Genomic DNA, 25,628 nt, shown 5'->3' on the forward strand with positions numbered 1-25,628 from the left:
TCCCAGACTAAAATAAAAAAAAAATGTCAGTCTAATATTAGATCCACGAAACAGCCACGTAAGTGTATGTTAACTCCTATCGGTTTTTGTGCTATAAATATTTTAGTTGCTTGCAAAGGGGAAACGTAAGAACGTAGTAACTTGTTGCACGAGCCAGTGGGGCGGGATTTAAATGTGCGTTAATGTGCGGGGGGTTTGGCTCCGGCTGGAGGAGGAAAAGTCGAGGGGACTGTGGGAGTCCCTCAGCGCGCAGTTCGGGAGGTGAGGTCAGGCGTTTCCCCTTTGGCTGGCCCCAGTGTCGACTGTTTTTTTCTCTCTGCAAACACCGAGAGGTTTATTACCGTTCTATCAGAGGGGATATTACGCTTTCGGGTGGATGCACACGGGCTTGGTGCGCTGAGCAAAACACGCGCGGTGGTTTTTCTAGGAAAAGAGTGATGGTGGACAATTCCAGTAGCAGCAAAGCGCAAGTGGTGAGTTCCGTCCTGTTGGCACAGAGCCCTGTTGAATGCATTGATAAGCTACTGTAATATTTAATTAGCAGTCCTCTGGTGTAGAAAATATCGCGCGTAGATTTACGGATTTTTCCTATAAACTCAACGAGTCTGTCTTTATTCTAATTACCTTCGCGTGAGTGATCAAGCTATTATATGTAGCGAAAATCCACATTGTACACGTCATGATTTCAAGATTTTTTTTTTGATGATACAACTCGCGCTGTTTATTTTTTGCCAAAGTTCCAAATCGCGTGCCGCCGGGTTCGAAAAGTCAAAAGCATCTCCGTTTGTTTCCATTAGAACGCGATACTTTGCGTCGTGTGTTCGTTCTCTCTTTTAATAGCTTAATTGTTTTTGGAAGAGCGCCATACTTTTGGGCAGCCATGATTCGACCGTGAGCCGATATCTTCTGTTATTGCGCTCGCTTACCAAACCGTGCTTTAATTGGTTATACAGTAACGGCATAAATCGACTGGATTTGGCTAAATATTAATTATTTAACTAAATGAAAAGCGACACGCCGTTTTGGCCGGACATCCGGTCGTTCTACAATCCAGACTATTGTGGGGGGGTCAAAGGTAGGTTGGCCTACTGGGCAATAAGCGAGCCGCGGAATGCGACGTTAATCTTTCGGGACATATAAATACCGCTAATACGAATTAAAATTCTTGTGACGCTAATTCGAATTCCTATCAGGAATGTGATGATTTGCTTGCACGTATTTGTGTATTTCATTTAAATTAAATACATTTGAATTCCCCCGTCTTGTCGTTTGTGCTCATTTGTTTACGCGTATTTGTGTCCTATTTGTGCCTGATTCGATTTAAGTTCGTAATGCGTCATTAATTCGAACTTTAATGCATGCTAGTTCGAAAAGAAGCCAAGTTCTTTAAAAACGGTGTGCTAGTTTTGTTTACAGTGTAGTTATGTCGCGTTAGCGTTTTGAAAACGCTACTTTTAGTTGTTACAACAGTTCAGTTATTAAAATGTATACATTTCACCCCATAATGAAAATTCTGTCGTCTTTTTTGACTCTGAAATTGTTCCAAACCTGCCTGGTTTGATTTCTTTTGCTAAATGTCAACAAAATATTATATTTTGAATAATGCGAGTAAACAGTTATTGTTCCCCGCTGACTTCTACAGCATAAGGAAAACCCGTTTGGCTACGTACATTCTTCAAAATATTTAATGTTCAGCAGAAGAAAGAAATTCCTTCAGGTTTGGAACAATTTGATGTTGAATAAATGAGGAAAATAATGTCATTTTAGGGCCCACCTTTCCTTTAAATGTTAATTACTCCTGTTTTGGAACAGTATGCTGTATATTTTTCATGTAAAAAAACGTTTTAAAAGTGGACAAAATAGAGTTAGCTTTTTATAAGAGGTCTTTACAGAATTGTTTGACTTAATTTTCCTTCACAATTCAGCCCAGCTTGTCTCAGGACAGCGGTTTGGCTGGTGCATTTTCCCAGGCGGCTTTTGGGAGCGCGGCTGGAGTCAAACTGGAGGCGGTTATGGAGCAGCTCCAGAGACAACAACAAGCTAAACTGGAGATGGAGCGCAAGGAGAGACACTTCAGGGAAGCCCATATTCTCTATGCCCAGCAGCTGGCTGCACAGCAAGCCATCATGGCCTCCGCCAGAGCTCAGGGTGCCCCATTAACCCCTGATTTCTACAGCAAAAACTCCAGAGACAGAGCACTGAAGGGCGGCCAAGGGCCTCAAACTGCCAGGGGGCCCATGAGTACCAGCCCTGACCAAGTACATGAGGAAGATGCCTCCGATGAGATGGACAGAGGAAGAGGATCCGAGGGGGACGAAGACGATGACGATGAAATGATGGATGGGGAGGACGGTAGCGAGGAAGAAGAAAGCGAAGGCTTGGAGTTCCTCAGGAAGCAAAGCCTTGCGCTTCAGCAAGCGTCTGTCGGAGTTTCTCCGTATCCGTTCCCTGTCTACGCAGCATCGCCGTCCGCTGCTAAAAAACGTCCCCTGTCACCATCAACTAAGGTGAAAGACGAGCCAGACGACTCACTCACTGATCAACAATCGTTCAACACGCCAAACGGACTGAATGATTGGAACCTGGATGACTCATTCAAACAGGTTTGTGTCTATATTTCTATGACTTGCCATTAATCTCAAGGGGTTTCAGTATGTCAGGCATTTGCAGGCATTGTGTTTACTTGTACTTTATCACCAGTGACCTACAAAAGCAGCAATACAACATATTTTCATTCATCTCCATATGATTTGAGGAGTGCCACATCATGAGATGAATTGTAAAGAGCCTTTACATGTTCATAAACTGTGAAACCACTAAAACAGACTCCTCTCGGCTTACTGAAATGCAATCGGCTCTGAATAGGACATCTAATCCAGTTTTCTCGAGCGCAACAGGAATACATGGTCTCCCAAAAGTGTACAAAAGAATTGGGTTGGACTTCTAGCCCTTTAATAAGAGGGAAGGGTTTAGTGAATGAGCTTTATAGTCACTTCATAAAGAGTGTTTCATTGAAATGCATCAAAAGGAAAAAAAAAAGTCCAGATCACTCCAAAATCGAAAGGAAAAAAACATGTATATTTCACTTCAGAAACCTATTTTTTCAAATGTTCAGTTTTGACATTATTTGCTTATGTTAATCAGAATTCCCTGTAAATTCTCATTACCGTAATGCAAAAAAAATTCTTATTTTTGTGTGATCGTTACATTGTTTATAAATGATGCTAGTATTTGGCATGCTGCTCTTATATTTGTGCTGATTTGAATAAAGATTAAAAAGAAAATCCTTGCTGCAATGCAGTAATAATTAACGCAGAAAAATGTCAAATGCCAAATGTCAAATCCTTTTTTTGCACATAGAAGACATCAGGCCTCTGATTTTTTCCCCTTCTCGTCGTGTTCAGCTTCTCACTAAAGCTATTGTCCTCCTCTTCCCCTGTCGTCAATAGTCTCCTGCTGTGAGCCAAGCTGTACCCTCCAACATGTTCTTACGACTCTGTCAGTTAATTTCTCCGTTTGTTCATCCCGAGTCTTTAGGGAATTCTGTCCTGACATAAGGCTTTTGTCCCTGGATATCCCTGAAGTGTGGCGTTCTGGCAGGCGGCCCAACAGGAGTGCGCTTTCATTCTCTCTTTCTTCCTGCCGTCTCACTTTCCTCTGTCATTCCCTTTACCGCTGGTGTTTCTTGAGAACAAGCTCTTGGCAGTGTGCTGTAATGCTGTCTTGGCCTGTGACCAGAGAGGCACGCTGTCAAGTTGCAATACAAGAGGCAGAATGTTACAGGCGCGTGCTGTTGGAGAGCCGCCCTGACAGTTCACACGTGGAGATTTCCCACGATTTTAGGCAGTCAAAAGTGCGTGGGAGTCTTAAATAAGCATGTTTTAAAGGGATTTTCAATCTAAAAATGAAAACCATGCCATCATTAATCACCCACATGTTGTTCCAAACCATGAACGCATAAGAAAACATTTTGAGAAATGTCTCAGCGTGTCCATATAATGGAAGTCAGTGGGGTCCAAAGTTGGACATTGGACATTTGTCAAAATATCATTTTGTGTTTGAAAAAGGAGTGTGTGTGTGGGATTGGCACTATATGACATGACTTCTGAATGCTCCTCTTTGGGTGATGTAATCTTCGCAAACGTAATTTCGTCTTCGCGTCAATCACGATAGAATGAAACCGTCTTTCAGAAGACCGTCTCTGTGGGTTTAATGTGTAGAGAGACATTTCCCTGTAGTGCTGTCATCCATTTTAGTTGCCTCAGGTTTGAGCTCTTTGTTTGCTCAGCTGCGCTTGAGTGATCGATCAATCAGGGAAAAATGGATTGCTCTAATTTCATATGCTCACTCTTATGGCTTCCTTCAGCCCTTGATATTTGTATGCTTTCAATCAAAGCCCACTTGCCATACTTATGTTGAATAATACAACATTTTATTTTTTTATATATATCTCAAAACCCCCAAAGCGTCTTTTAGCAACGCATCTGTTTTACTTTGTACGTGTTGCTATATTTGATGATGTTTTTATGCAAAACATCCAACATGGTTTTATCGACGGTTACTGACATTAAACATGTTCAAAGCACATTTATTTGTTGTAGGTCAGTAACAACAAGCAAAAGTCTGTAAAACTATGGTGATGTTTGGAAAGGTTGTGTGTTGACAGGCAGGTCTGTGATGTTTTCATCACACCCATGTCATTATATATGTATTTATAGAGGGTGATGGTCTGAGGGCTTGCATACTGCTTTTCAAATATAGGCTTGTCCACGTGTATAGGAGACAATAGGAGATTCAGTGCTCTGAAAAGGCTGACGGTTGGACTTATACCTCATTACTAAGAGGGAAGGGTTTAGTGAATGGGCTTTATAGTGAGTCTATTTTAGGGGGTGATTTTTATTTTTATTTTTTCACAAAAAATTGTCAAGAAAATATCCAGGTTGTTCCAAAATCTAAAGAAAATATGGTATTTTATATATTGCTTTAATAAAATAAATCCAGTTTCTTTTTTTTTTTTTTTTTTTTTATGTTAATAGCAAAAGTAAAATGTTAGATGTGTGAATGAAAATTAAAGGGTAAATTGTGCTTAATTGTTCAAAAAGTAGTTGAATCGTGAGTCTCTATTCAAATGATTACTTTTTTATGTTTTACAGGCTTTGTGAGCTAATAACATGCAGCTGGAATAATATTTTATTATAAATAATTTACATTAGTTATTTTTTTAGCTAGTATTTTTTTGGTTAAATTTTAATGCACAAAAAAGCAAAAACCGATTTATTTTAATAAGCAAGGTTTTACAGCTTGAGGGGCCTCAATCAATCCCACCCCCACCCTCTTTTTTTGGTCCCACCCGTCTTTATTTCTGTCCTTTAGTATTTAATGATGCTCTCTGTGGTAACAGTATCAGATTGCATGGTGGGGGGAGATGTGAAGAGACTAGTTTGATGGCACTGACTACACAAAAGAGAACAGATGCCACAAATGGCATTTTTAAATGAGGGTTGGGGGTTGTCTTTTTGAAGCTTTTCACACTTTAAATGGATGAGCCTCAGTCAATCAGTAAACACCTTTGGTAAAAGCGCAGTAGTTGGGTGTAAAGTTGGCGCCAGTGTTTACTCATAATCTTAGCGAACTGGGGAATTAATTGGCAGTTTGCAGATAAAGGAAGTTCACGCCAGCTTTGTTTAGAATCTCCAAGGGGAAGGACTTTCAGGACTTTTCAGGGAGGCCCATGGATGGGAATGTTTGGTTAGGGAACATTATTTCCACTTCCTGTGCTTGAAAAGTTGAGTTTTGGGTTTTCGCTCATTTGTTTTTTCGGGTTTACTAATGTTGAATTCAATAAATCATCTTCCACATCAATGAGGAGGTCAAATGGCTGCCATTAAACGTTTCACTGAACACATGGCTGAGGCCAGTCCAGATAGCTCGGCGCCCTTTAAACCTAGCATTTTTAGCGGTAGCTGACACAATGCCCTCTTTAGGGAGCTCGGCATGGTAATCTAGGGTGATTAATGGAGTTTTAATCAGGCTCAGTTGACGTCGGCGCATGCATGTGCCTTGAGTTACGGCCTCTCATTTGGCGAGTATGATGACCATATCAAAGGCATCGGGTCAATAGAAACACCCCCGCTACTTTGATTCTGCGTTTGTCAGGAGAAATATATGGCGGCAATTAGCAAAATCTTCTAACCAAGTACCTGTTTATTATTTTAGAGGCCAAATATTCATTCCAAGTCTTACTTTGAAGCCTAACCATTGCATTTTTTCCACACCTCTTTAAAAAAATAAAGGTTCTTTTAAAAAAATCATACATTTTATTAAAAAATAAAGTGTTTTCATAGCGATTCCATATACGAGTACCATTTTTGGTTCCCTAAAGACCCTTTCAGTGAACAGCTCATTTCTTAGCTTTTTTTTTTACTAATATTGAACCTTTTTGTGGAATATAAAAGGTTCTTCATTGAACCGTTGATTGCAATTTTATATTTTGAGGTGTACAGTCTTTCAGTTACAGAAAAGGTTCTTTACAGTGTGAAATTGTTCTTCTAAGGCTGCAAAAACCTTGTGCACCCAACAATAATTGATTTCTATTGTCTTCTTTGCAGTTGCTAAGGCAAAAGTGATGTGTACGGATAAACAAAAAGACAAAAGTGCTTTAAATGTCTTAGTCTTGGCGCTCCCCTTCCCCAAAAGAGCTCGTTTCTCAACGAACAACAGGAAATTTGTCCTTGGGATCGGAAGCAATCTTGTTTGTCGAACTCTTTTGCATTATTTAACTGTCAGCATCACCTTGACAACATTTCACCCCCACGCCAACGGTACAATTCAGCCGGTAGCAATCAATTCTTATTATATCAGGGTTTGCTGTCGCAGTGGAATGATTTTCCATATAAATTATCAATGACCCGACCGCTTCACGCGTGTACGTTCGCTCCAAATGTTAGCACGACATCTGGTGCGTATTATTAGCTTATTTCTCCCGAACGTTACGGGTGTTAATGCGCTCGCGAGGTCTGTCAATCTTTGACAGAGCTTGGTGGTCCATCTTGATGGAGAAGTTTCAGCCGGACGACCCTCTTGGGTCCTATGATGATCGGATCGCTGGCGTCAGCTCGAAGTGCAGCCCATCTGTGCGATAGATCAGCGCAGATTCAATTAGCAATGGTCTTTGCTCTTAAGAATATCATCTCGACAAGCCGATTCCATGATAAAACATAGTTTATTTGAATCGCAAGCTGTCAGATGGATGTTTTATGGCCTTGTTTTGGTGCCGTTTCGCCCCTTGACGTTTTTTTTTTTTTCTTCAGTGCAGTGTGAACTATCTGGTCGGGTGGTAACTCTAACCCTTGAATAGGAGGCATTTGATAGTAAAAATCTTTAAAGGCCAGAGGCAAGAATGTGAAGTTGGTGAGGGGCTGGCGTCTGCGTCTAGTTTGTCCAGCCCCACCCAAAGGAAACATTCCAAGTGGAATTAGAGTTTCTTTTCTTCAAATGGTGAGAATTCCCATTAGGGCCCTGTGCATAAAGGGAGAATAGAGGGAGTGTCTTTGTCGCAGCCGTCCTATGATTTGTGACTGTTTCTAGTCCATTTCACCAAATGTAACAGAAGCAAGTAATGGAGGGGGGGAACGGTAATCATCCAGAAAGGTATATGGGGAAGGGAGGACTGTTTTCTTATTTGTCCGTCCATTTCCTATCCCTCTTAACAAGTGTAGAATGTTTGTCCCCAACCCCCCTCAAAACCTGTCCTGACTCGCCGAAGGTTTTCACAGCCTTCGTTTTACCAAAAGCAGCTTAGGGCTTTATCATCACACAGTATCTATTTATCAGTGTCACTAGAATGTGGAATTTCAAGCACTAGGAAGAAATCAAGTGCTAAAAAACGCATACCTAACCATAACCCAGCAAAGCTGAAAGTGACATCAACAAAAACCTGTTTATATTAGATAAAAGTACATTTTGGACTATCAATGACATTATTTCATTTTATTCATTTTTTTGTTATTCCTGTTTTTTTATTATTTTTATTACTTGAGCCTCTCCTTTTTATTCATTTTATTTTTGTTACTTTTTTGCATTTTTTTGGTTTTATTTACACCTTGTTTATTTAGAGGTTTTTTTTATTGCCATTTAGTTTGGTTTCATTTTGGTTTGTGTTTTTATTGTTTTGTTGTGCTCTTTGTGGTTTTGTGGAAAATGTAGTCTCTACAAGCGTTTTCAAATAACATCCAAGAAAAGAATTGGACTGCAACAGTTGTTAGTCCAGTTTGACTACATTAATAAATGCCTTGTACAAAGGCACACAGAGAATTGCAAAGAATTATAAACAGTACATGTAAATATCATTCTCTGAACCCTAAAAGTCCCCAAAAATCTTGAGGGAAATCTTGCAAAAAAATTTTTTTATTTTATTTACTTAAATTGAGTAGAATAGCTGCCTAGGACAGGTATGCTTTTGGAATCTGTCCTCTTTCAGATCCAAAATTTCTGATACTGAGGTAAAGCCATGGTGGACTCAGATCTTCACACCTGTGTCCATTTGTTTGAAAGACAATCTGTTTTCTCATGTAGCACCCAGTCAGGACAAAGATAATGGATGTGAACTCTGCCTCAGGCCTTTGCAGGATGTTCAAGGATTTGGACAAGCAGTTACAGGCCCTGGCTTTGGGCCTTTTGTCTCTGTTTCGGCTCTTCTCAACTATGTGCCATTTGTATTGTTCAAAGGGTCATATCGACCAATAAGGCCTAATAAAGCTACTTTGTAGGTGTGTGTCTTTTTTTTTTTTTTTTTTTTTTTTTCTTTCTTTCTTGTACACAGTTGTACAAGCTGCACATTTTGCTGACTTTTTCCCCACAATGGACTTCTTATTGTGCGAGGCTGGACAGCCGCACACCTTAAAGGATCACTTAGCGTAGTGCGGCATACAACGAATTGCTCTTAATGGATCCATTACAAATTCCCAGGGATAAAAGTCCCCAATCTACTCCCGCCCTCCCCCCGCTTCTCCAGCCTCTATTACTCCTGGCACAGCAAGGAGCCGAATAAGTGAGACTATGACTTTTGGCAGTGGAGACCCAATTATTTGATTTGGATTAAAGATCCAGGCCAACCCCCATGGTGCAGTTCAGTGCTGTTGCCTATAGAGCAGCTGCGGAGTTGTTGAAAATCCAATGGCCGTGTGGCGCTTGGACATAAGTTCTCCAAGTCAGAGAAAGTCTGTTTGATTTATATTTGTTTTTGTCTTGATGTATTATGGTTATTGCTAAATAGAGATTGGTGGAATGGCAAAATGCTTATTTATTTGTACTTTTTTTTTTTTTTTTTTTTTTTTTTTTTTTTTTTAATTTATTTGCATTTTGGGAACATGCCTTTTTTGGCCTGCCTGCTTAGTGTTAAATGAACTGACACTTTATTATTATTATTATTGTATGTACATTTTGTTTTGGTTCAGTTTTTGTTTTATGTGGGTAACACTTTTCTTTCTGTTTTGTTTTTAACCAAACCTTAAATATCAATTGTTTGGAGTTTTGTTATGTTACTTGGTAACTCTTAATGACCTACATTTACGCTAAATGCATGTGATGCATTAAAACAAAATGGCTCCCAACAAAGCTGAAAGCTTTGAAAGTGTGGTCTGTTGCACCATTTGAAGTGTAGGGTGTCATTTTATTTTTGCCATCCTTATGTTTGCACCACAGATTTATGGTATAGCTAAATCCTTACAGTCATACTGCCCAACCCTGCTATAAAAGAATCCTTTAAGAAGAAATCAAACAGCCTAAGTGTCTCGACTGAATAGTGACTCATGGTGAGTGGTGAAGTCGAAACTCCTGTGCTCCACACAGCATGAACTCCAACTTATCAAAATGCAATTACCACCCATTCCTATCAGCATACTGGTATATTTGCATTAACACCCAAAGAGGTCTGCATGATAGGGGAGGTAACTGTTTCATCTCAGTTGAAGAATCCCATCTAGGTGTTGATAGCACTTTGAGAAGGCCACCCTGTTATAGCATTACCGCCTGTTGACTTAATGTCTCTGGTTTCTTAATGCTAGACTGTATTCACATTAGAAGATCTCTGTTTGAGCTCTTTTTGTTGTTGTGATATCACTTATCTAGTAGACTAATGCGTTGCTTTCCACCCAGTTTTAAAAAAAAAAGTACTACATTTTTTTTGTGAGCTACACTAATGAACAAAGGTTCTATATTATCTGGCAAAGATTCCATAAAGAGTCTTGAATATATGTGGCACACTTTACAGTTGGGGGAAAAAAAAATCAATGTTCTTTTAAGAATTTGATCTCAAAGGTTGTTAGAGAATCCAAAAAGAGTTCTTCTATAGTATAACTTAAAAAAAGTGTAGAATTGTATTTTGTGTCCATCCTTGCAGCCCAAGTCTTTATTTGCCACATTCAGATCTGACAAACAGTGGACAAGCCATGTGTTTGTTCCTCCCACCCAAGTAATTATTTGCTATGGTCAGCTAGAGCATTGGCTTCTGTCGAATTAATATGGGGGAAGGGGCTTTCATTTCCTTCGGGTGACCCAGATGGTCATCTGCTTCCTCTTCTCAGCTAATTTGGCCACTAGCCAATCAGTTCTCCCTTAATATGATTAGTAAGTCCAAATCCTGACCTGTAAGCCTAATAACAGCTTGCACAGTTCTTGTAAATGTCTTCAATGTAGGAAAATGTTTTGCCTTCGGGGTCGCACGTTGACGCCGTTTGGCTTGACTCGTGCACCGTAGAAGTCTGAGATTTGCTATTATAATGGAATTCAATACACACATGCTTGTTGTTTTGAGATTCCCTCAAGGTTATACAGTAGACGGTCATTCGTTTGACACATCACAATGCCCCACAGCATGGATACCCACCGCAGCTGATTCCCTGCCGGGTTCCCGCTCCTGGGCCCAGCTGGTGTGTGTTTGCTGTAAACGTGAAGAGGGCCTGGCTGTAGAGCGTGCTCTTACCCAGCTGTGATTCACTTAGCATATTAAAGAGTTGGGCGGTGGATGAGTCCTATAAACTGCTTTATTACCACTCTGCCTTTTCCTTTCAGACTTTGTGTAAATGAATACTGGAGCCGCTGTGGATAACTTATAATCAGGCACAGGGCATGTGCACAGGGGGACTATTAGATTTTATAGCTGTTTTGTGGTCACGGCCTCTGGGTAACAAGGGTGATGCTGTGCTAAAACCGATTGTCTTCAAGCTTATGAGCTAAAAACATTGCATCTGTTTTAATACTGGAGGTATATGAATTTATCATTGTTATTGGATAATATTAGAGCTTTTACATGTATCGTTATCGTTCCATATGAGATGTACGTCTCCTTAGGTTATCTAAAACTCACTTAAAAAGTTATTTTACAAAATGACTTTATCATGCTATTATTTTATAATAGAATTTTTAATATTGTCCAATTATTATTTTTTTTGCTCGTAACATGAAAATAGATTCTTTTTTTTTTTTAAAAGGGTTGGTACATTTGTACTTTTCTTGTAGCTTCTGCCCGCTGTCACCCAGCCATCAGCTTCATACCCCTTCATGTTCACACAAGGAAGACCCTCAGAGTTCAAAGGTTAGCGTTAAGGAACGCCTCCCTGACAGGCAGACAGGAGCCTGTTTGTGCATCTTGACTCCCGACACCAATAACTCACTTTCTAGTCTGTCCTTTCAAACAGTGGCCCCCAAATGCGTCTTCTCCTGTCGTGTTGTTTTGCTAATTGTTTAACTCTCTTTTCTCGTAGAATGGAAATTCAAGTTGGAACGAGGAAGGCGAGGGTGGGAGAAGCCGAGGAGAGGCCTCCAGAGACTTTGCCAAGGTAAACATTGTTTCTAAGCAGTGGTCACTTAGTCCTGACACATTTTGACAGGGACGCACTAACACAGTTTTTAGTTATTAACATCAAGTTTTTTTTAATCACACATTTTTTAATTTTACGTACTCACAAGTATTAGGTTTATTTAGTCATATACATGAACAAACTGACAGCCCTTATTTATTTATATATATTTTTTATTGAACAAACAAGGACTTTTGTTCAGCCTTAAAGGGTTAGTTCATCCAAAACTTTAATTAGTCTAGTCTATGTTTTACTAGCCCTCAAGGCATCCTGATTGTATATGACGTTCTTCTATCAGACAAATACAAATACAACTTCTCTTTCAAGCTTTAAAATAGGAGTAGGTGGGTGTTTTTCCAAAAGTCAGATAAATAAAGCACATCCAGCCATAATCAAATGTGACTTATATGGCGAGGATCGCTTTTAATATAACTCTTATTTGCCTGAGAGAAAAAAAAGTACTATACACCTACAATGTTTGAGGGTTAATAAAACAGGTTAATTGTAATTTTTTTTTTGGGTGATCTAACCTTTTAAGAACTTTATGCTTACAAAGAAGCAAACAAATAGATTAAATAAGTTCTTCACAATTTTCCTTTCAGCTTTACGAACTGGACAACGACCCAAAACGAAAGGAGTTCCTTGACGACCTTTTTGCATATATGCAGAAACGAGGTAGGACTGGCTCTCTTAATCCTATTTCAAACGTTAATTTCATCCCAAAGTGACACAGATCTCGTCTTTTCTAGGACAAGTGTCTGTAGTAATAAACGAATCCACTTTAGCATTGCTCTTTGGTGATGACCGATTTAATCGGACACCTACACCTAGCGTTGAGACGGCCCCCTTAGTTAAGTGGAATCATATGTCCCCGGTCTCAAATTAGCATACTGTGACAGAAAGATGGGCCTGACGGCGTCATCCGACTAAGACTAAGCTCTCAGCGACACAGCTTGACGGGGCTATTAACCCCATACCATGGGTTTAAACTCAACCAGATGGAGAGCTGTTTGTGTTGGTCTACCATCAAACCCCCCGTACCACCTACTAGTGTGCGTAAGTGGGGTTGTCAGCTGAGGCTTCATAATGGGCGGGGGATGGGAAATAGTGTGATCTTGCCAAATGTCCGTCACGGAGGTCCTCTCAGCCATGATTAATGATGTTTTTTTTGACTGATGGAGTGTGTGAAAATGACTTCTGTGGGTGACGGTTGGGTGTTTTTCAAGTGCTGAAAGTGCTTCAGCGTGCGACTCGACTCGTTTGGGATGAGTAGCTGGTTTTGTGTTGATTGCAACCAGTTTCTACTCGGCAACCAGACGTTTTCGTTGTTTTGGTTGTCTGGTGTTGGTCAGAAAAGTCTTTTATCGGTGACTGGCTCTCTAGCATTTGTCGTTCTACTTTAGCTCTTTAACTCTACCTTTTTTCTAGTGGTCTACCAATATTTTTATAACTGATGCTAATCCTAATATATTAAAGAGCAGGGTGTAGAAGTATAAATTACATCAATTAACTGTAAAGTAAAATATTTAGTACATTTTGTTTAACAGTTCAGTTTAATAAATAAGGCAAATAGTACTGAAAATGGAGATCCTGTGTCAGAATAAAAGTTGTTTTTTATTTTTAAATCTAATGTAGGTGCTTCACTGCAGTGTTAAAATACTCACTGATATAGCCACAAAACACATGTATGTGTGTGTGCACATATCCTTTTTTTAAATATATATTTTATTGTATTTTTGTACGCTTTGATCTTTCTAACTTTACACACACCTATAAAAGTCAGCCTCTGCCCTGTGTATTGTCCACATCAGAGCCCTTGAAACTTGATAAGATGGGAGGAGGACAGGAGCAGTGACTGCAGGGGAGTTTTGTGAGGGGATGTTCTCTGTGTGTGTGTGTGTGTGTGTGTGTGTGTGTGTGTGTGTGTGTGTGTGTTGGGGCTGTGAGGGGTGCGTCTTGCTCGGGGCCTGGGGGGATCAGATAGAAGGTGGCTGAGGTGGATTAAGGGGCCCCTGTCCCTCTTCTGAAGATTAATGAGACCCTAAAACTCAGGGCCCCACCTTTGATATTAGAAGAATGACAGACAGTAGAAAAGCAAAGACAATGGAGTGACTGCTGAATAACAGCGGGATGGGGAGGGGATTGCATGGATGAGAGGAAATGATGACAAGATGAGCAGAGAAAAGAGAGGGGGAGTGTAATAAGTTATAGGAATGCAGAGAACCCACTAGCACAACACAAGTGTAAAAATGGAGAATATGTAAGCCAGAGTTTGGGTTTTGATGTACTTGTTGTTTTATAGAACAATGTAACAATGCACTTAGATGTTCCAGGTTTATTAATCATACTAAAACATTAAGGGTATTGATAAAAACTGTTCTCATGAGAAGTCATAGTTATTTAGAACAACAAAAAAAGTTTAATTTGTATGCGTGTTCACTATTTTTTTAAATACATTTTTTGTTTGCTTTGTAATGTTTGTAGATTCTCGGTGGTAATAGAGTTTTGAATTCTGACTGAGAGCATGTGTCGTTCCAGTAGAGGTTCTCGTTGACGTAGCGAACAGCTGCCATAAAACTGCTGCTGGGTTTCCTATAGTCAGCAGGGACGAGGTTACATGTGAGCACGGCCTCTATTGTGTGACTTCATAATAAGTGTGGCATGTCCTGTTTGGAGCATTTGTCTTGTCACTCCTGAGGTTTGTTACTCTCCTCAACCATGTTTATGACATCCTGGGTTTGAAGTGGGCTGCTCTTTTCCCACCCGAGCGCCTCCGTCCTTTTATGACCACCGACTACAGATTTATCTATAGGAGAGTCAGGAAGATCCCCAAAAAACTCCTTCCTGATCCCTTTCTCTGTGCGTCAATGTTCACTGTCCCCCAGAGGAACGCAGTCTTGCCCTCGATCTGTTTGTTTTTATGGCTCAGCGGTAAAGAGACGTGGCCCTCCTAAACCAGTAAACATGTTGAAGTCTTAATCAAATGCAATAAATCAAGCATGACAGTAAATTCCTTGCGCAGCATTAAATCCAGCTGAATTATGACCCAGTGGCTTGTTGGATAGGCAAGCTATATATAATATAATACATATTATATTTATTTATATTCACGAAAATGAGTTTTCTGTATGAGCCAACATGAACTGTTCACTTTGAGTCAGGGCTGCATATACAGTGTTTTTTAGAGTTGAGGAGCGGAAGATGGCTGTTGGAGGAAACATAAATATTTTACACAAGAATGGAAAGTGCTTTTTGTCAGAAATTGAAAAATGACTCGTATGATTTGACCGTGGATGAACATATTATATATTGTTAAATATGTGTATACTTTATTTGATAATTATTAATTGTATGTTGTGATATATATATATATATATATATATATATATATATATATATATATATATATATATATATATATATATATATATATATATATATATATATATATATATATATATATATATGAAAGAAACATGTTTTAAAGTATTAGTTAACTGCAATAACGCTGCACATCAGTGCTTAAGCATCAAGAAAATCCTAAAACAGACCAATGTTTTATATATATATATATATATATATATATATATATATATATATATATATATATATATATATATTTTCTTGATGCTTAAGCAAGGTGCAGCGTTATTGCAGTTAACTTAACTAATACTTTAAAACATGTTTCTTTCATAAATTAAATGTTAAATGAAATTAGCTGAATTTTATGTACTAATATGGCTAAACCTAAAAGTTAAATACAATTTAAAATCTGAAGACCTTTCAAAAAAAATAATAAAAATGACAACGACAAATACAAATACAAGTTAAAAAGAACATGGAAATGTATAAACAATAATAGTTTCTCAATTAAAAAACAACACTGGCACAATTCAGTTTAGCTGGCAATGCAAATTATGGCAATGCAAAATAAAAAATAAAATAAGTATGTGATGGCAGCATTTATTATTTTAAATATTATAAAAAATGTGTCACAAATTAGTGCAAATCTAATGTAACCATTTAAATTTATTTAGATTTGATTTTAGATTTGGCTGGGCACCTTGAAGTATTAAATTATTCTTTTTGCAAAATGCAACTTCTTGTTGTTGTTTTTTTTCCCCTTCTCTTTTGACTGATGTGAAATACGATCAGGCTTTACTGAAACGTTTTTCAGGTTATCTAAACAAAAGATCTAGCCGCACAGCATCATCCAGGGTCTTTCGTCGGATGTTAGACCATGCACTTCCTGTATGCCCCCTCACTTCCTCTCTACAGCTGCATTACAGTAAGAATGGCAATCATTGTTTAGGTCAGAGAGTGGAATTTCCTTCACCAGCTCAGTGTCTCGGGGTGCCTTATTGGTTCATCGCAGAAAGCTGGCTTCTTAATGTGGACAGCTGTTTCCTCCTATATTTAGGGCAGTGGTCAGATTCACTGGCCTCCTTTTTTTTTTTCTCTCTCTCTCTTTTTTTTTTTTTTTTTTTTTTCGAACAAACGGGGGAGGGGATGAAATTAGATGGCATGATAAAAAGTAAATTAGTTAGAAATTGCATCCACTTCCTGTCAGCGGACAGATTAGCTTTGTCTATGAAATCAGAATGCACATGCAAAACAATGGCAGTATTGTATTAGTTTATAGCAGTTAAACAACTAGTAAAGTGACTAAAGCAACAATGCTAGTGATGTTTCCATCCGCTTCTGGAATCGAGTGTGAAAATGTCCTGCTTTTGTTTCTATATGTGCTTGTTTTTTAGTTGATCATTTGAATTTGCATCTGCGTGCACTCTTCATAGATATTTTCAGCATTTATACGTTTTAATCCCCTTATGCTTTTATTACCATAACCCCATCCGAAGTGTCCCGTTGCCCATGTCTTGAGACGTATGAAGAGAGACAACATGATATCAATTAGGAGCGCAATGCTTCAGCATTAAGCCATAGCACAGCACACATCAATCAATAATGAAGCCTCTTTAGCAGAAAAAGCTTCCAATGGCTTTTCCATTCTTGAGTTTGAGCTAAATTGGTTTTGCAGTTATGGAGCATGTCACAAGGTCGCTCTCTAGACGCCGCTGCTCCGAGATTTCCTGTGGACCTGTACCTGAATCTCCAGCTCGGTGACCTAGCGCTAACCTTTCACTCGAATCTGAGCAGCGATTGTTTGATGAATGAGTAATGTCATTCCCTGCATTAAATAACTGCTTTTCAAAGGCAGCTCTTGCTCCGGTCTCTCCGGGGGGTGCTGGGCCTTGTCTTGGAGGCCTGGGCTTCTAAATTACACGGGGCAAATGAGTGCTTTATGGCTGTTTGAGAACAGAACGTTCTGATCCTGATCATCCAAGAGGAAACACACAAACAACCACCAAACAGATTGTTTGTTTGGAACTAGTGACTGTTTTTAATATTTGAATATTCAAGACCACTGAACAAGTATATATATGAGAGAGAGAGAGAATTTTAGTCATGTTTTAGTCGTCTAAATTGTTACCTAGACTGAAACTAAAAACGCTGGCATTGGGTAGGTTTCATGATGTAGAAGGCGGCATCGATATGTGCTTAATTAGCACTAATAAATGGCTAATATTCCAGTTGCATGCTAATAAGCACCCAATAGGAATAAACGTAAAATAAAGTGTGTGTGTGTGTATATTATGGAACATTTTTTTTGTATAACTATCAAAAAGATAGACAGATATTGTGGTTTTTGTTTTTATTAAGCCACAGAATTGGTGTTACTCATCGATATTGATATTCTGTGCACAGGTGTCTATGTGCATGTGAATCCATGTTAATGAGAAAGGAGTGGCTAAATTAGGGCATAATCCTGACCTTAAATCACTAGGACTATTTAAACCCCCCTCTTATCACAAAGCGCACACACACATACATTAATTGGTTTTATTCCAGAATAGGCCCAGCGTGGTATGTAGGGGGAGGATTTGAGCATGGCATTATGGGGGCTCAAAGCCCATCCCCTCCTGTTCCGTGCACACTTTTGTAACCACTAAATGTGTGTGTGTGTGTGTGTGTGTGTGTGTGTGTAGGTGTGTGTGTGTGCAGTTTAGTTGCTGCAATCCCTCCAAATGAGCTTCATTGCACTGGCCTACCCACACCAGCTCATTGCTCACAGATTTAAAAACTCAATCACTTCAATCCCTGTTTTTTCTGGGAGGGGTGGGCGACACGGATGCACATGCACTTTTAATGCTAGAGCTCTGTTTCCTCAACTGGTTGGATGCGATCTGTCACACAAAATGGCTCAACTTAGCCGTTCCTGTCCGTTCTGTCTCCTCCAGGTACTCCTGTGAATCGAATCCCTATCATGGCCAAGCAGGTGTTGGATCTGTACATGCTTTACAAGCTGGTGACCGAGAAGGGAGGTCTGGTGGAGGTAATAAACAAGAAGATCTGGAGGGAGATCACCAAAGGCCTGAACCTGCCCACCTCCATCACCAGCGCCGCCTTCACCCTGCGCACACAGTAAGATCACATCCGAGAAGTAGACAGTTTGGTCCCACTTTATATTAAAAGGTTAGTTCACCCCAAAATGAATGTTCACCCCTTACTCATCCTCACGTCATTCCAAACTTTCGTTCATCTTCAGAACACAAATTACAATATTTTTTTTATGAAATCTGAGAGATATCTGACCCTCCATAGACAGCAACACAACTGAAATAATCCAGATCCAGAAATGTAGTAAATACATTGGTAAAACAGGGTGTGACATCAGCTTCAGTTTTGTGACATTACGAGAATTTACTTCTTTCTTTATTTTTGCACAAAAAAAACAACAACAACAACAACCAATCCACTAAACAATTCTTCTTCCCTTCAAATTTATACATTTTGGAAAGTATCAAAACGTTTATGCACAATTTAGTAAATTTATTTCTTTGCTCAAAAAAGGTATATCTGTAGCGTCGCAAAACTTAATTGTAAGATACTAATGTGACATGGACTGTTTTACCGATGTATTTACTACATTTCTGAACCGGATCATTCCAGTTTTGTTGCTATTTATGGAGGGATCAGATAGCTCTCAGATTTCATCAAAAATATCTGTTGCAAAGATGAACAAAGGTCTTACGGGTTTAAAATGGCACAAGGGTAATTAATTAGTGACAGAATTTCATTTTGGAGTGAACTACCCCTTTAAGTTTCCCTAATACCTGTGTGCTTGCATATTAACTAGATGTATATGTAGTATGTAACTACAGTGTAAGTACACACAGAAATATAGTTGTAGATACTGTAACTATGTAACAACCGCATGAAGGGTATGTGCAAGTACAAATGTGTAACGGGACTAACAGCACTTTTTTTACACTTTATATTAAGTAGACAATTCCTATGGGTTTACCATGTAATTACTGTGGTGTTACACAGCAGCGGCGAGTAAGTGGCCAGTATCTCCACCTCCTGGATCCATTCCAAAGTTGTTACAAAGTCATATAATTCCTGTTACACAAGTATTTCTTACAGAACAGGTGTTGTTACCAATGTCCACGTTTGTACTTACACATACCATTCTGAGGGTTGTTACGTGTTACAGAAATGGATACTATGTACCAATGTGTACTTATGCTGTGGTTACATACACATCTAGTTACCATGTAAGAACACAGGTATTAGGGACACTTAATGTAAAGTGCGGCTGACCATTTACCTTGAGTCACATTGCAAGCTGACGGTTGTTGGTCTCGTCATAGGTATATGAAGTACCTGTACCCATACGAATGTGAGAAGAAGGGTCTGAGTTCCCCTGGAGAGCTGCAGGCGGCCATCGACAGCAACCGCAGAGAGGGCCGTCGCCCCGGGTACAGCAACAGCCTGTACCGCTTCTCCCCTTCTCCCAGCGCCTCGGCCCCTCACCTCCTCTCTCCTCCCAAAATGCACCTGCCCGCCACTGGACATAACGGGCTGCAGGCCACCCCCAGTCCTGCCATGAAGAAAGCCTCAGGTGTGCTGTCTTTTTTTAAGAGATCGTCCTTCCTGCTTGAGAGAATATAAGCCACATTTAAGTTCCGTAATTTGCCTGAATAATTTGTTTAGGCAAAATGAAAACGTTGGCATCCTAGGCATCCTAAGCATTCGGTGTATTTGCACAGCCTAGTGGTGAGGCGGAGAGCCACATTCTTATAGCTACATTTCATTTGTTTATTGATGGCTCAATTTGATCGAAAAGCCTTCGTGTAAATGCCTCTGTCTATCAGAATGAACTTGAGCGAAGTGCAGTTTTGATGAGTGGTGTAGACCGGAAATAATCTGAAAAAATAGGCATGTGAATGCTTAAATCGGACTACGTTTATAGCTGCACGATTAACAAATATCATAATTGTCAATCCTTGAAATTGTGATTGGTCATCACTATTCATTGTCTGAAGCAGCTGCATGCCATATTTTCACATGAACATAAGCTGAAAATACTCTAACTGATAAAAAACTTTTCTATATTAAGCATCAAATGTCAGTTATACATTGGATTGGTTTAAATAAAAATATAAATAAATAAAACAAAAACTGGTTTTGTAATGTTATACTAAAGCTAAAATTAAAACTGTAAAAGCCCTTAAGATAACCTGTAGAAAGGAAAAAACACATCTTAAGCACGCAGAATATAATAAGTGGACTTTGAAAGATTATATAATTGTGGCAAAATAATCATTAATTGTGTAGCCCTTTTGATTTAGCATATCAGTTGTATTAAAAAAGTATACTGTTTGTGCATTTTGCATCATGCATATGTTTATTTACATATAACTATTTACTAAATGTTTGCTTAAATCTTCTGGAATTTGCTTTTGAAATGTTTATTTCATTACATTTTAAAATATTAAATAATCACACTTTACGTAAATCAATGATGTGGAATAGAATCGAACCAAAACCAGACAGGAAGTATGTGTAGGAAATGGAGTTGCCCCGATCACTCCAGGAAACTTGCTCCAAGTGTAAAAGCCATTAAGAGACAGCGTTTTCCTGTGAGGGTACTTCTAAGCTCTATCGCTGCTGTAGCCAGTTTGTTCCCTTTAACTTGTTTAACATCTAAAACGTGTTCAATAAAGTGCACACAAACATAAACGTCCCTCACATGGCTCCTGGGGGCCTCCTGTAGCAAATCCATGCATTTTTGTTAGATTAATATCCATATTTCAAATGTAATATACACTTTTCTCTCACTTCTGCTGACGTTCACACCAATGATGTAAGACTTGTGCATCGCTCACAAGCCTCTGAGAAATGTAAGAGCAAAGGAAACAACGTCTCCTCTTGACTTATATCAAAATCCTCAGACATTTTTTTTTGTTTTTTTACAAATGGTTGGTTTGTACTTCTAATTCATGACTGGTGTGTTTTTTCTTTTTCTACGCTTGTCATTAATCTCGCAATGCGTACTTTGCATCATTCGTTGGGACTGCTTCCACTTGCCACAGTCAGCAGAAATGAGAGAAATTGTTTATTACGTTTGAAATGCATTTATCTTAGATTTATCTTGGGTTCGCTGCAGGAGGACTTAATTCACCCCTCGGAGCCGCGTGAGGGACGTTTTAAGTGCACTTTATTTAACATATTTTGGACTGTTAAAGGAACCACCCGCCTACTGCAATGATAGAGCACAGAAGTTCAAATACACTCATAACTCTTCAATGAAGACTGCTTTAAAAAAAATAACACTATAAAAGTATTTCTGACATAAAAAGGCCTGCTTTAATGAGTAGATGAGTCCCATCCCTATGCTTTTTCCATCTCCATTATATATCCTGTTTAAATATCTCAGCTCAGTATGATTAAATGTCATAGGAATCAACAGAATAGAAAGTGAGGGATTGTACTGTCATAAATAACATTATGGATATGATATGGTAACGTAAGGAATACTACATTTCAGTCCCAGAGGACGGTCCAGCCTCCATGTTGCCAGGTCGCCTCCCCCTAGCCCTGGCTCTCGGGCATCAGCAGCAGCTGGCCCGCGCCGCCACCCTGGAGCAGCTGAGGGAGAGGCTGGAGACCGGGATGGGTGCCGGAGCCGTGAACCCGGGGGCCGGCGCGCTGGAGGGGCCCGAGAGGAAGATGGCTCGACTGGCAGAGGAGCAGCAGAGGCTACTGCAGCAGGCTTTCCAACAAAACCTGCTGGCCATGGCTTCGCAGGTGAACCCCGCCAACCTGCGGATGAACACCAACACCACCACCCGCGGTGAGTACCGGGGCACTTTTATCCAAAACATAACTTACAAAGGGAAGACGTGTTTCAGTGACATTCGGATTGTGTTTTCAGAGGAAAAACAGGACCTGTCTCTCAGCATTTCTTCTAATGGCTCTGCTAGCATTACTGTGTCTGTGGAGGTCAACGGGATTATTTACTCAGGTGTGTATTATTGTGTTTGTGCACGTGTGGGATTGTCCAATATTGTCTAACGTACTTAACCTAAGGTTACTCTAAGACCCCCTTTTTGTTTCTTTGAATCCATTTTATTCTTAAAGGGAAAATCTTGACTGCACCTGCTCCTAAAATCTTTTGATACCTAGAGAAAACCCTTTAAAAATACCTTTTTAAATACATTTTAAATTGTTTACAAGCGTACTCCATATAAGTATGGAATATTTCAACACTGCTAAACTTAAGTTTAAATTGAGAATTAGGTTAAGGATTTTATAAAAAAAAAAAAATGTTGTAACATTAATTGTGGTGTTTTTATTGTATTTATTTTAAGGAAGTCTTACTATAATATTTCAGTGTGAAGAACATTTGATCAATATGCTTTTTTAAATACCGTTTACAGGATCCTTGTATGCTCAGAAGTCTGGAGTTGTTCCTTCTGCCGTCACAGCCATGTTCCCGGGCCAGACCTCCACCCTCAGTCCCGGTATCCCCTCTTCCTCCTCCTCTTCCTCCTCAAAGGGCCCTGACTCCGTGGAGCCGGCCACAGGAGCGTCACCATAATGGCCAGCAGCTCCCTGAACCCAACAGCCAGTCAGTCCAACCCAAACTACAGTCTTTCCTCGGAGCGGCGGGATCCGTTCTGCCCTCTAGAGGCGACGCAGCAAATCCCGCACAGCTGTGTTTTCCTTCCAGTGAAGGGAGGACCACACACGTACACTTTTTACAAAACTCATCAGCTGTCGAAGCTCATCACGGACCCCACCTGCTCTTTTCTACAAGATGTTTTCTCAGGACTGAGAAGGTTTTAAGAGATGTTTGATTCAACAGAATACCTCAGCTGTCTTAATCTCAGTGCTTCGGTGATCGTGTAATCATGCCTTTTCCGCACCCACAGTCATTCACTCACGGAGATGTGCGAAGCAATCGTGGCATGATCAAATCTACTTCTGCCAAAAGTCACATTTGTGAGGTTGTGGTTGACTTCTTTTTTTTCTCTTTCTCTCTCTCTTTTTTTGCTGTCTATTAATTCTCTTATTTAAAGTTTGCTGAATTTACCTCATCTGCAGTGAATTTAAAAGACTCAGGATCGTTTATGATACTGCTGTGTTGCTCTTTGTCTAATTTGATGAATTTTAAAACATGCTACAATCCCCATCAAGTGTTGCAAAGTCGGTTTGGTGAGTAAAGGGGGTCACAGATATTTTTCCTTTTTTAAAAAAATTATTTACTTGATTTTATTGTTTTCTATTTCCATTGTTTTTTTTTTTAGCTTCTAGATACAGAAATATTAATATGATTTGAGAAGAGTTTTGAGTTTGAAACCTGCATTTTACACCGCTTGAGAGGTTTTGGTTTTTTTGTTCTTATTTAGACATATTTACAGGCAACAGTTTGGTTGAAAGATTTTTCTCTACCTCAGACACAAGACAATGTATGGTCGAAAAGAAATTATGTGGACACGCACGGTTTGTGTCGCACATGTCAATCATTTCTGTGCGTTGGACGATCATGTATGGGCTCGTAAATATAAGAGCCTCGATTAATGTACTATTCTTCTACTCTGCTGCGCATACGAGTTCTTTAAAACAAACCAGGTCACAGAAAAGCAGGATAACATTCAAATCAAAGAAAGATTGGATGTTTTTCTTTTATTTTGTATTTTTAATTGTTGAACTTCAGACCTCACGTATCTTTCCATATTGGAAAGCGAGTTTCTCAGGAATTTCTTTATTTTTTTCTTCATAAAATTTTAACTTCAGAGCCTAGATGCAGTCTCGCTCCTGAAACGAATGACACTAGACATAACTCGGTCAGTGTGAGACTGAAATAGCTACCTCAGTCAGGATTTACCTCGGATGTAGTTCAACTGCCTGCAGTACGTCACAGTACTGCTGTCTTTTAATGCAAAAAGTCTCTCAGGTAATGAATTAGCGAAATACCTCAGTGAAAGGCAGAACAACGTTAATACAAGTGCGAGATGAGATTATTGTTTGAAGAGATAGATGCAGTATCTCATATCCATAAAGTATTGACTATCGCATGTCTTCCTGTACTTCCAATACACTTCAGTAGCAGTCGAGGCTTGTTGGCTGGTTGCGTACACATACTCCTGCTGATTTAGCCTCGTCTGCAATTAGCTTTACATTTTAGCCGTTTAGAATCCTGCATTTGCTTGACCCTGGGACCTGCTGGGATACAGACACTTTTAATTTCTTCTGTTTTAGTTTCTATATTCTTCAGATAACGGCATAGCTGAAAACCAAAGACCATGTGTTTGTTATCCTCTTTGATGACCTCACTGTATAGACACATGCAACTTTACACAATGAAATTAAAGTCTGATCTGATGCAAGAATTTGTTTTGTGTTTTTATTAATGTGCGTGGAATTTTTGACTGTAACCGTAAAGTGGATTGCATTCCTTCATCATGGTCAAATTTGTTTCATTGTTATAAGTGTGAAAGTCACATTTACCCATATTTTTTTTGTTACACGGTGTGTGTTAATATGTACGCACACACAGTTAACATTTGAAGAGTTCAAAGTTGTCCTAAGGCAGGAACACATTTTGGTTGAATTTAATGGTTTAATTACAAATGTTGACCACTATATATGTATACATATACAGATATATAAATCTTTAATCTATAAACTTTATTTTATTTCAGTTTTAATTCTTGAGATGCGACACTTTATTCTTTAGGACTGTTTTTAAATATAACTATTTAATAAAGCAATGCAGTTCATGTCTTAAAACACTAAGAGGCAGTACAAACATTTGCTTTTAAAAACAGACAGTTGTGTCTGCACCTTAATCTAATTGAATGCGATTTTGTAAATCTGCCCTCATAATCCTTCATAAGGCTTTGATGAGTGGCAGTGCGTGTAATATAGAAATGCATGCATATTTACTTCTGTATCTGCTTAAAGCAGCAATTCAGTACACATTACCAGACTAGAGATTTTGATTATGTGCAGAACTCGCAGAGGATGTGACAGATGCTGTTTTGTGGGGGTGGTGGAATGGGATTGCTCTGTTGATGCCCTTTTAATAGGCACAGTGTGGGACACATGGCATAGTTGTCCTTGACCCGTCACCAGTATAGTTCCTCTTCTCACCATCTCTGGTGTGTCCCGCCCCCATCCTGAGCAGGACCACCCTCTAAACTCATCTCGGTCTCTTACCAAGGGAGTCAGTGGAGAGGATTACTACCCTGGACATAATCAAAAGACAGATGTAGGAGAGGAAAGACCACAAGAGGAGAATTAATAGGGTTGACCATTGACCATTTGGATTTTAATTATATAGAAAAATTCTCTGGACAGCTTGATGGATGGTATTACACAGCTGGTCTTGCTGCTTTGGGAAACTGGTTGAGGTTG

The 25,628-nt window shown here is 39.3% G+C and overlaps 1 protein-coding gene across 1 annotated transcript; it reads left to right on the forward strand.

The window, feature by feature from the left end:
* The first annotated feature begins 207 nt into the window (after positions 1-207).
* arid3b (AT rich interactive domain 3B (BRIGHT-like)) lies at positions 208-24,593 on the forward strand. The gene is made up of 9 exons (XM_043228882.1): positions 208-473; positions 1,926-2,603; positions 11,763-11,837; positions 12,461-12,533; positions 18,158-18,341; positions 19,574-19,824; positions 21,754-22,059; positions 22,141-22,230; positions 22,646-24,593. The coding sequence occupies exons 1-9, from the start codon at positions 438-440 to the stop codon at positions 22,804-22,806; spliced, it is 1,854 nt and encodes a 617-aa protein (XP_043084817.1). The 5' UTR covers positions 208-437; the 3' UTR covers positions 22,807-24,593.
* The last annotated feature ends 1,035 nt before the right edge of the window (positions 24,594-25,628 follow it).

The sequence above is a fragment of the Puntigrus tetrazona genome, chromosome 25 (genome assembly GCF_018831695.1).
Source record: "Puntigrus tetrazona isolate hp1 chromosome 25, ASM1883169v1, whole genome shotgun sequence".
In the NCBI taxonomy this organism is placed as follows: Eukaryota; Metazoa; Chordata; class Actinopteri; order Cypriniformes; family Cyprinidae; genus Puntigrus; species Puntigrus tetrazona.